This window comes from Vipera berus (assembly GCF_964194415.1).
Source record: "Vipera berus genome assembly, chromosome: 6".
Classification (NCBI taxonomy): domain Eukaryota; kingdom Metazoa; phylum Chordata; class Lepidosauria; order Squamata; family Viperidae; genus Vipera; species Vipera berus.
In genome coordinates this window covers 72,903,691-72,915,250 of record NC_138208.1, presented here as the reverse complement: position 1 = coordinate 72,915,250, position 11,560 = coordinate 72,903,691, and the positions used below count along the sequence as shown (strand labels likewise).

General features: G+C 36.5%; 1 protein-coding gene across 1 annotated transcript in view; it reads right to left on the bottom strand.

Annotated features, from left to right (window-relative positions):
* Positions 1-6,085: 6,085 nt before the first annotated feature.
* DGKI (diacylglycerol kinase iota) overlaps positions 6,086-11,560 on the bottom strand; it is a gene marked incomplete at both ends in the record, with an annotated part of 261,813 nt that continues 256,338 nt past the window's right edge. Inside the window, 3 exons of the mRNA XM_081330760.1 lie at positions 6,086-6,202; positions 6,957-7,056; positions 11,328-11,364. Of these exons, the coding sequence (XP_081186886.1) occupies positions 6,086-6,202; positions 6,957-7,056; positions 11,328-11,364 (254 nt within the window). The remainder of the gene's footprint in view (positions 6,203-6,956; positions 7,057-11,327; positions 11,365-11,560) is intronic.

Sequence of the window (11,560 nt, the reverse complement as noted above, 5' to 3'; positions counted from 1 at the left end):
CTGCAGACACCTATGGAGGCAGCACCACTACCAGGTATGCATTCATTTCCTCCCCTCTAATTTTTGGCAAGGCATGAGACATGTCCCAATGAGAATCAAGCCTTCAAATGATTGCTTGATCATGATTGCTTTCTGTCTGGAATCCATTTCTCTTGGCTTCCTATGGGAAGGCAACAATCTGGTGAGAAGGACCATATGGTTGTACAAGACCTTCAAAGGCCAGTAATAATGCATAAAATATGAAATTTTAATGTAATCAAAAATGAGCATTTTCTGGTATTTTGGCATCTGGAAGGTATTCTAGTTTTGCACATTAATTTGAGAAGTGTTTTAGAACAGAAATATGCAACAACACAGATGCTTTTTTTCCAAAAGAGAATCACATTTATTGTGATTATTGATAACATGAAATATTTTTGTCCCAATTATAATACAGACTAGGACAGTTATTTCAAAAGTTACAATGGAACTAAAATGCAACAAATGTGATCTAGGATTAGCCATGTTTTACATTGTCAGGTCCTAATGAGGCCTGGCTAAATCTAGATCTTACATTTTTGGGAATATGATTCTCTTCTATGTGCATTCTTACTCAAATGCACCAACCTTATAAAAAAACAAATAAAAGCAAATATATCATTGAATTGAATTCAAATTGCTTATATTTATTTTGAGTGGGTTTCCTGCCCCACACAATATGCCAGAAATGGCATCACATGACAAGACTTTCCCAAGCTTTCAAAGATTTTATCCTTCTTTCTTTCATGCAGTTTCAGTCTTATTTGGGAAAATTATTAGGGGCCTGTCATTAGGGCTGTCATATGATCCATTTGCCATCAGCAAACTGCATTTATGAGAGAGAGAGAGAGAGAGAGAGAGAGAGAGAGAGAGAGAGAGAGAGACAGAGAGACAGAGAGACAGAGAGAGAGAGAGAGAGAGAGAGAGACAGAGACAGAGACAGAGACAGAGACAGAGACAGAGACAGAGACAGACAGAGACAGAGACAGAGAGACACAGAGAGAGAGAGAGAGAGAGAGAGAGAGGGAGGGAGGGAGGGAGGGAGGGAGGGAGGGAGAGAGAGAGAGAGAAGCAATAACAATTGATAGTTTTCTGAAGGGGGTTATAAATTCAATGGATTCTGTGGACATCATCATCAGTTAGCTACAAATAGGCATTATGGGAACTACATGACTAAACAAATAGCTAAGTTTCTTATTCTTTGTCTCCCATTTTAAGTATCTTAAAGTGCTTTGTAATACAGTCTTATTGTGAACTTCCATAACTTTGCAAATGATGCCAATTTTGTGGAAAACAAACAAGAAGATGTGAAATTTTAGTTAATTAAGTATTACTAGGAAAGGATACACACCTCCAGTAATGTCTCCTTTTAGTCACTCTGTAAACTACAAAACATGCCAAAATTGTCCATCGGATACTAAAACCATCTTCCACATGATCGGTTTGCACTTCGTTCTACCTCATACAGTTTTTTAGTAGCATCACATATTAATAACAAGAAAAACAAAAATGATGTCATCATGTATTATGAATGTGACACATGATTAACTATAATTATAAATCTATGGTTATGTCTATAGACGTATCTATTTCTGTGTGGAACAATAACTAGAACAATATTATACTGTCAATAACACTGGAAAGTCATTCATGGCTTAGTTTTCTGGCTTATCTCCATAGAATGAACAACAAAAACATCTCTGGGTATTTTCCCTTCCACACGATGAGCTACACAGGGCTTGCATGTCAATTCCAACATACAATTGCCACCTTCTGGAAATTTGTGTTATTTGTGAAGTTGGCCTTTAAGGTGCACTAGGAGGCAGATTTTACTGTCAGGATGACTACAGTTCATGCAATGCCAATAGTTATTTATTAGCAATAGTTATTTGGAATTGGCCCCCAGTCTGCTTAGTAAAGTTGTACAAAAAAGCACAGCAAAAGCTTCTAGTGTTCCAGAAACTGACATTAAAAATAGTATTAAGAAGTGAATGAACATTGCAGAAGACAAACTGTACACCGAAAAATGGATATGGTGTGTACCTTCAAGTCACATCTCTCCATCCATAAAGAAAAATAAAGGTATGTAAGGAATCTCAGACTAATTCTGCATGTTTTTTTTCTATAGTATGTATGTGCATATCTCTGGAATGCCTCTGTGGCTCATGGAGGCAGCTGCATCTTCCAAAAAGTTTTGTTTTATTTCTTCAAAGGCTTTCCTAGAATGGTTCCACTTGTGAGAGCACACATAGCCATTTTGCTTAGTTGGCAGTCCTGCAAAAATGGCTGTTCTTTCGTGGACACTCTCAGCAAAGGAAAGGGTTTGAAGCAGCCACACCTTCATTGTATTTATTGAGAGTCCTCTGAGTAGCCCTCCAAATGATTGGAGTAGCCTAAGCTTAATGTATCTAACTTGAAATGAGAACATTAACCACATCCAGATATGGAGCTCCATTGTTTGCTGTTTAAACACATAAGTCCTGGGCTTCTCTGAAGAATAATATGGAGAAAATATTCATATTGCATGTTTTATTTAACGGTATATACTGTATTTATTTTTATCTATTTCATTCTAAGTCTACACTCACATGTGAGATCAGCAGTGACATAAATCAAATAAATACAGTTACTAAGCCATGTTGATATTAAAGATTATTACTGTTACTGTTGATTGTCATTTTATTTTTGTACATCACTCACCCACAGTTTTACTGTTGAAGTTGAGTGAGCACATGAGTTTTAATAAATAAATAAATGAGAACTATGAAGATTTTTGGAAGGGCTGCTTCACTCACATGATTTTTCCCCAGGCTTTTTCAATTGGCCTTTAATTTTACTTTAGTTTATATTGTTTACATTTTTGAATAACCACCATGTTGCTACCTAAATAATATGGTGTTTTCATTTTGTACTTTATTTTATTATTTTAATTTATTTGTTTTCTCATTTTTTTCAGATTGCAGTTTTAATGTATTAGATTGAGAAAGATTTGACTATTGGGTGGTTTACAATTTAAATAAATAATTTTTAATAATGATTTGAGAATTACCCTTTCAAAAAACCTCCATGAAACAAAGGGATACACTATCTTGTAATGAATGAAATAGATATAAGACTTGTCTATTAAACAACAGCAGCAGATGCACTGCCTTGACAAAGTATTATGTTTGTATTTCACACAGGCCTATGGAAAATCAATTCAGGTGTGCTGACTTAGGTTCACTAGAACAGTGGTCCCCAACCCCAAGTCCGTGGACCAGTACCAGGCCGCAGCATGACAGCAACCGGTCCACACTAACAAAGCCCCATCTGCAAGATGCAGGCAGCACAAAAAACCATGCACTCTCCAGTCCACGGGGGGAAAAAAAACTCTCTCCATGGAACTGGTCTCTGGTGGCCAAAAGGTTGGGAACCTCTGCACTAGAAGAAAGGTCAGACTGTGACAGGGTATTAGATCAACAGAAATGGCAAGGTGCAATCAATGCATGCCCAGTGTCTGTAACAGCTATTCTAACACTTTGAAAGGTAAAAATTGAACATAAATGACAGAAATAGTGAACTTTGTTAGCATGCATAGTTCTGCAGACATACCAAAGGCAATAGATATATTGACACCTCAATGGTAGATATCACAGCCAGTTGGGTATCATTGGCCAATCATTACTGCAGCAATTGGTGAAAGGTTTGACCAATGGCTAGATCCTTGTGTTTAACCACCCTTCAAAACTAACTCCTGGCTTTATACTCTGCTTTTCCTAGCCAGGCCAGCAGAAGACCTGTGCACCATAAATGGGAGCACTTTCAAAACTTGCTCCAGGCTTTGCTCCAAGTCAGCATAAGTTTTGCTCTAAGTTTTCCTCCTTGCTTTCCCCTATGTAACCAGACTGTGGGTTAATGGAGGCAATTTGAGATCCTCCTTATTGTATGCTTACCCTCCATCTTGATATTACATTGTATATACTACGAATAGGCATCAGATTTAGATGAATTATGAATCCCAAACTGAATTAGGCTTTCACATAGAATCAGGAGTTGCTCAAATTATAGTAGAGCTTCTCCAAAGCAGACTGACGATGAATTTGAAACTTTTCAAGCTTTAATAGCTTTAATTGTGGTTCACAGCTTGAAGGTGCAGGACAGAGAAAGAAAAAGAAGCAAATATAGAGTGTATGTCTGCAGAAAAGAAAACAAAACATTTCTCTCTATATAATGAAAATTCCAGGATTGGAAAAGTGTTTGCCTGCACATATCCTTAATGTTTAGTTGCATGCTTGTGCCTCATTATCAACATAAAAGCTTCCATTCTCTCTTATAAATTGTTGTAAACTAAATACTAGCAACATTGGATCATGTCAGCACTGTATAGCTGGCTTTATGGCAACCAAATTTAAGACTCATTCTCCACCCTAATTCTTCTGTATGTAACAGGACCTGCAATGCCCATATAACTCAAGGAAAGTCCCCAGGGTGGAAAGAATTCAGGTTTGCCTTTATGCTTTCTATGCAAAAGTTAATCTAGTTTGGCTTAGGCAACTGCAAGAGCAAATGACAAACGTTATGTAAGGGGCAGAGCTTCCATCAAGATATCATAACGTAAATTACTCTGATAGACTCTCAGCTTACTGCAGATTCTTCTCTGCATTGGATTAGGTCTACTGAGACTTGGAGAATGACTTCTGAGTCTACCAAATTAGGACCATCTGCAGATAATCTTCTAGAGTCTAAGATCTTCATGGCTCCTTTTGTAATACACAATTGTGATTAAATAGATGTTGGCCATGAGTTCTGGGATTTGCATTCTCCAAAGGTCTGGAGGAAACCAACATGGAGAAGGCTAACCAGAAGTATTCTTCAGTCTGGCAACTCTTCCTAAAGGCAGTATTCAAGCTACAATTCTAAGCAAAATTCTGAATAGTCTTCTCAAGTCAATAACCTGAAATTTAGCCAAATTCACCTTTTAGCCAATGTAAAAAGCTACAGATTAAGGTAAGTAAACAAGCACAAAACATTATGGATATATTTCACATGATCATGATCTGGCATCTTGAATCATTTTTGTACCAAAGTTTGTCAATACTAGACCAAAAATAGCTAGTCTATTGTAGCCAATTGCACCATTTTAAAAGGGAACCAAGATATCTCACCAGAGTGGTCACTGAAGTGACTATGAGGTGCATATTTTGTTCTGCAATTTTGGGACACTCGTAGGTTACCACCAAACCTAAGGTCTGAAATGAATCTACGAATGTCTCACTCTAGAATCTGAGTAAAACTCACAAATATTCTGAGAGACATTTATCACTTTCCTATCACCTGATCTGTTTCTTTGTGCTCTATATTTACACCTTCGTATTTATAAACAAATAATAAAATCACTTCTTCTGCATGATTCTTTCTATAGTAGACTTGATATATATCCAAAGAAGACAGGAAGGAAATGGGTTCAGAAGAAGCAATGATGTAATAATGCAATCTTGGAGAGAATATGAAGCGAGAATTCATTACATGGTTTTGCAATGAGCATTCTGGATCCTTTTACACAGAGTTGATTTAATCCAGAATGGTGAAAATTTAGCACAAAGAGACAGATGCTAGTTTACCGATGTGTAACATAGCATCTGAAAGAAGAATATAGAGCATGAAAATGGAAACACAAGAGTTTCATGGAAAGGGTTAGAGGAAGATAAATGTTTGACTGGATTATGAATATTTGTGTTATTTTGTTTCTTCCCCCACATTTTGTGTTGCTGTTATTTATTCAAATAAATTCTACAAAAGGAACATGGGAAACATTCATGCTACTTAGGGAGAGCAGTGAGAATACATTTCCTTGGCCTATGGATTTTCCAGGCTTTTGAGTCTCCTCCTTTATCCCTACAAGCTGACATGTGGGAACAGTTCTGTGGCAAGTTTTCGTAGCCCTTAGAAACATGTGGCTTCTTCTCAGAGTTTGCCGGAGAACGAGAGACTGGTGGTTCCATTTGCTTCTTCCTCACACGACACCTCAAGAGTACCTCAGGTGCAGCTTTGTCATTTCCTAAAGTTTTTCTCTTGCACACCACAGAGATCACACGGCAGTCTCTAGATCCTCGTGGGGCACTACTGGGTAATTCTGATGACTCTCCAAGTAGGAGGTTAAATCTGGATCCCCAGCCTGCTGGGCCCTATCTCGAGGTGTCTTACCCTATAACGGTAAGGCAGAAAAAAAGAGAGAGAAACACTCAGCAATAGAAAGGGGAAATCAACACGTACAGCATGTTGAGCATGAGGGTTCATTTCCTGAGTCCCTTTTTGACTGAATATGAATTCACTTTTTAAATTCACTTGTAAATACAGTTATATTTAGCATTTGACAATTCTGTTGACTTGTTCTAATGGGCCACCATATAGAATGCTCCAATGAGATTGGATGTGGTGGGTACTAAGTGTGAAGTCCTGTTATAAATCAACACTTAAACCAACAAACCTTTGAATACTACAACCTAACAATATTTTCTTGAAGTCTTAAATTGATTAGTTACCAAGATCTATGCAGTGGCCTCCAAATTAAAATAAAGACATCTTCATCAGTATAGGCACTACATGAAATCCCATCATTCAATACTTAAGTGGCATTTCAGGATCATATAACTCTTTCAAAGTGCTGATTTACTAGCTGGCTATATGCTCATACACTGTGATTTTACATTACTTATATTCTTGTAGATTTCATGTTTTTTGACTACTGTTAAAAGCCAACTTGAAATTGTCAATAGCAAGTGACAAATGATAAATAAAATCAGCAGGACTTCCATCCAAGCAAACTCGGTGAAAGTGTGCTGAAAAACAAGCAAGCACAGAAGTTTATATTAGCAAAGGCATTGCCCGAGTTGGCTAAATATTGACTTCACTTGCACACAGAATTATTGAAATGGATTTGTTTGGTTTGATTTGGTTACCTTGGAGTCCATTTTCCCCAACGATGCTCCTGCCTCTACCAGCATCTGGCAGATGCCACGGTGACGTTGGCAGGCTGCCTTGTGCAATGCTGTCTCACCTCTGGGTGTTTAATGGAAAAAAATATCAATATAATGAATTACATTCAACAGGACATAATTTTTAGGGTTGCTGACACAGACACATTTTCTTAATTTGTCCTCTAGATCTTTGGTACAGCAGAATATGGTTTTAAGAGGGTTCAAACTTTCATTTTAGTTTTGTTTTGTTTGATTGCCATGCTTAAAGCAACATATTGAATATTAAGTTGTTACCTACACTGAAGTCCAATTTTAAATCACTTACATGATTTTTTTTTCCCTTACACCCCTGCCCATTTGGATGAATTCCCTTGCAGAGTAAATTTCCTTCTTTTTCATTCCCATGCTTCTTCCAAAATCTGAACAATATAATTCTTTGGCTTCAAACATCAGAGTATGCTTGCATGTGTATGTTTTAAAACCTTTAAAACAGACATCAATATTTATGTTGTATATTCCTCTAAATTTTGGAACTGAATATTATGTCATTTCTGAAGATGTATACATTATAAAAGCTGGGCATTAATGTTTAAACAAATATGAAGAGGTTTTATTCCATTTGTTTGCTTGGGCTTAAACCAAAGGATTTAGCAGGCTGCCTAATAATGGATCTTTATATTCTTATTGTATAGCTACAGAAGGAACAAAGGAAAGAAATTAATTCTATCCAGAAGCTAAGAGATGGAAATTGTCAGAATCCATTTATATCATATTCATAAATGGAATGTTTCAAACATTATTCCATGGATTCTGCCATCTCCCGAAGAGAAGAGAATAGATGTGTATTGAACCGGTATTAGGCATTTCAAAGGAAAGGAGAAGCCTTTTGAACTGGGGAAAACAAAAGTGGGGGCTAGCATCTGGCTTTTGTCACGGAAGAGAGCAATAAACATGAAGGGTCCTAAGTTCCTTTTTCCCACGAGATGGATGATACGAGAGAAAGGATGGGGGACTGACCAAATGGGGTTAAGGGGGGTTAAACCGGGAACTCTTTATAAGGGTTTACTTCGTGGAATAATATTAAGTCCTGTCTCATTTCCTACAACCAAGCATGTCATAGTAAAGATTCTTTTTGGAATAGATTTGACTCCAAGAATTTTGTCTTCCTAAGACGTGGTTTGGTGTGGGTCCTGACAGAAATATAGATTAACTAGTTCCCAACAACAGCTAGATTTTGGGGATTTATTTTTTTCTTTTTTCTTGCAGCACCATTAAATTTTCACTAATCTGGTTATACCTTTCAAATGCTTTTAGACTAACATTATGCCAGTCTGTTCACTTTAATTTGTCCAATTTGAAATTAGAAAATATTAGTGCAAGGTGATAGCTTAGAGATGTCTAAAGCCTTGTAGAGATTTTTTGACTTTTTACTTAATGGTGGCCCCCGGCTCATATACTGCTTCACAGTAATATATGAGCCCTTTTTCCCCCAGCGTCTTCTGGGCAACAACCTCCCAATAGCACCATACTGGTAATTGATCAATAGGGCAGAGTCAAATGATCATTCTGAGGCACAATAAGTTGAATAGAAGGAACCAAAGAAACTCTTACAAAGGAGTATACAAACTGAAATTTAAATGCAGGCCTTTTCCCTCAATATACGTAACTCATTCTCCTTATTTGTCCCCAAGAATTTCTACAAAATTGTTTTAGTCCCTATGGGGGAATGGGAGGAATCCCATCTTTTGCACAAAAGAGTAAGACATGGATTTGACCCAGTACTTTCATCACTACTGGTCATGTCGGCTAGAACTGAACTTTTTTTTTCCCTTTCTCTTTTCTATTTAGATTTAGAGGGAAAACAAAAAATGTAATCTGTAGTGAACTTTCATGTGTCTAGTAATGTCCTCAAAGTAATCATTTTGGATTTGGTAGACAGGATGGTAATACTTGAGGTGGGGGGGAGGAAGGTGGTTCAGGAGATAACTATGGATTTCAGAACATCATGAGTTTTTTTAAAAAAATACAATATATTCTTGAAATAGGAATGGATAGGCTGACATTGTGTAAATCAACACATTAAATTGTTATTTTATGCTGAACTTCTGGTTAGGCATCGTGGCATAACAGATGCAGGAAGATGGGGCTCCATCTTCCACATTTGATTTTGCCCTGCTAGGGACCCTAAAAAGGGTCAAAGGTTGCCTCGAAGAGGCGATGAAAAAGGAGGGGATCCTCATCAATTGCGGAGGGGTGGTGGCCCTTCCACTGGATCCAAGGAAGCCCTCCAAACTGTTGGGGGCAAAGACTGGCTACATTTGTGTCTCCAGTCAGAAGCTGCTGACAACTGAAGATAAACTCTAACTAGCAATTTTTGAGCAACGTGGATGAAACTGGGTGAGACTTTGCCCTCTTTTTATGACCTTAATACTAGTTTCCTGCAAAAAAAGAATGCCCAAAGCAAAGAATCCTCCCTGATGAGAGAGGGAAGGGAAGTTTTTGTCCCACTCCCTCAGGAAAAGAAAAGCAGCGAATTAAGTGTTTTGGGGGAAAATAGAGAAAGCTACAAGATCAATTTGGAATTAATACAGATATATAGCTTTGAAATTTGGGGACTAAAAGTACCTTTGAGTCCTTTTTTTAGAAAAGATATATGAACGTCTGTAAAATAAGCTTGGATTCAAAAAGCTGGAAGATGGTATCCATGACATCTAATGGTGAATCACAGCACTACAATTTATTATGCTTAAAGGAAACTTGGCTTGAAACCTAGACTTAGGTAAGACTCTTTGTTGTTCCTGGAAATTTTCATTTTTACAGATTACACCTGGGAAAAGGGGGGGGGAACCCTCTTGTGCTGCTTATCTGTGTTGGGGACCCTATTGGACTTTAAAGACCACATACAAAAACAAAATGAGTGTTCCATACTTAGCTGCAAATGATAAAAAAACATCTTTAACACATATCTCTGAAGCCCCCAGCTTGATATACCAGCAAGAAAATGTTAATGAATCTCAGAAAGAAATTCTTTCTATGTTGAAATCAATCAATAAAACAATTGTTTTATTTCAGGATGAGACCAAAAATAACACAAATGAGATAAAAGAACAATTTTCTAACCTAAACCTACAAATTCAGACAATGACTACAAAGAAGGAACTAGTAACTCAGAAACAAGGGAAATTAGAAAAAACTAATCCAAAGATGGAGGACCTAAAGGAAGGAATTAAAGACAGATACAGACAAATGAAAAATTAGAAGATGCAGTGATAACACCAGAAATGGAAAAGATATCTTACTTGTCAAGATCTCAGAACACATTTGAGGATAAGGAAGAAGAGCTGATCAAATGGATGCTAAAGCTGTTAGGAGAAATGCTGCATATTGACAAACAAGAAATGAAAAGAAAAACTGAAGGAGAAGGACACAGAGTGTTTAATGAATATAAATGGGTTGAGCGTTCTTCCAAAAATACTTCAATCAAATTCTCTTCCTCATTCCAAACAATATATACAAAAACAGAGGAAGAATTACTTGATGATTCAAATGCACTGAATTGGAAAGTTATTTGGCAAAGGAAGAAAGCTAGAGTAAGACTGAAGAAAATAGAGGTTTTAACCTATTAGATGGGATATTATACTATTAAACAGATGTTTGAATATGGTTAAAAAATAGATAACTGTTAGAAATAAAAATATTATAATTAGAAGGATAGGATTTGTAACTAGAATATTATAATATGTTATGAGATGGGAAATATGAAAAGTTTAAAAGGGGTTGGATAAGGAAAGTTTTTGCTTATCCAAATATAATTTATTATGAGATAACTATAAGCGATAGAGATATTTTGAACATTGATGGGAAATTAAAAATTTTAAAAAGCGGGGAAAACAGGATATTGATTGAACAAATAGATTTTAAGTGCAAATACAATTGAGATATGTTCTGGCTAGAAAAGATATTATAAACTGACACTATCGATATTATGTATAATACTAGAAAATGTGATGGGTATGTCTATATTTAATTGTATATGAATTAACAGAAACAAGAATTGTATTTGCCCAGTATGGGAAAATGCATACTACCAGAAGAAGAGAGGACCAAGGAAGCACTGGTTGGTATAGTATTGGACTAGACTGAGAAAGTTAATATGTACCACTTAATTACCAATAGAGCCAGAAAACACGTTGTTTATTAAGTACTCATGATTGTAAAATTAGTAAATTAATAAAATATCTATAAAAACTTATTTTATGCTTAATCTTACATGACATTGTTTTGATTTTCTATGCAACTAAAAGTAAGCTGAAGTGAATATATGAGGAGAGAAGCTGAGTGAGCAAGACTTACGTTTCACTATCTGTCATATCCAGTAACTCAGAAGGACCTACAAAAGAAAGTAAAACAAATGATGCTCTTGTTTCCTACTGGATGTTGAAGTCTGTTCCCCATCCTGCTGCCCCCAGAAGTTTTCTTCCTCTTGGAAGACTCTTCTTTTGTTTTTGTATTTAGCTTATCCTCAGAGTACTTTAATGTTTCCTTCAAGGTGTTTTTGAGCCTACCTTTTTACTGGAGATGGATGA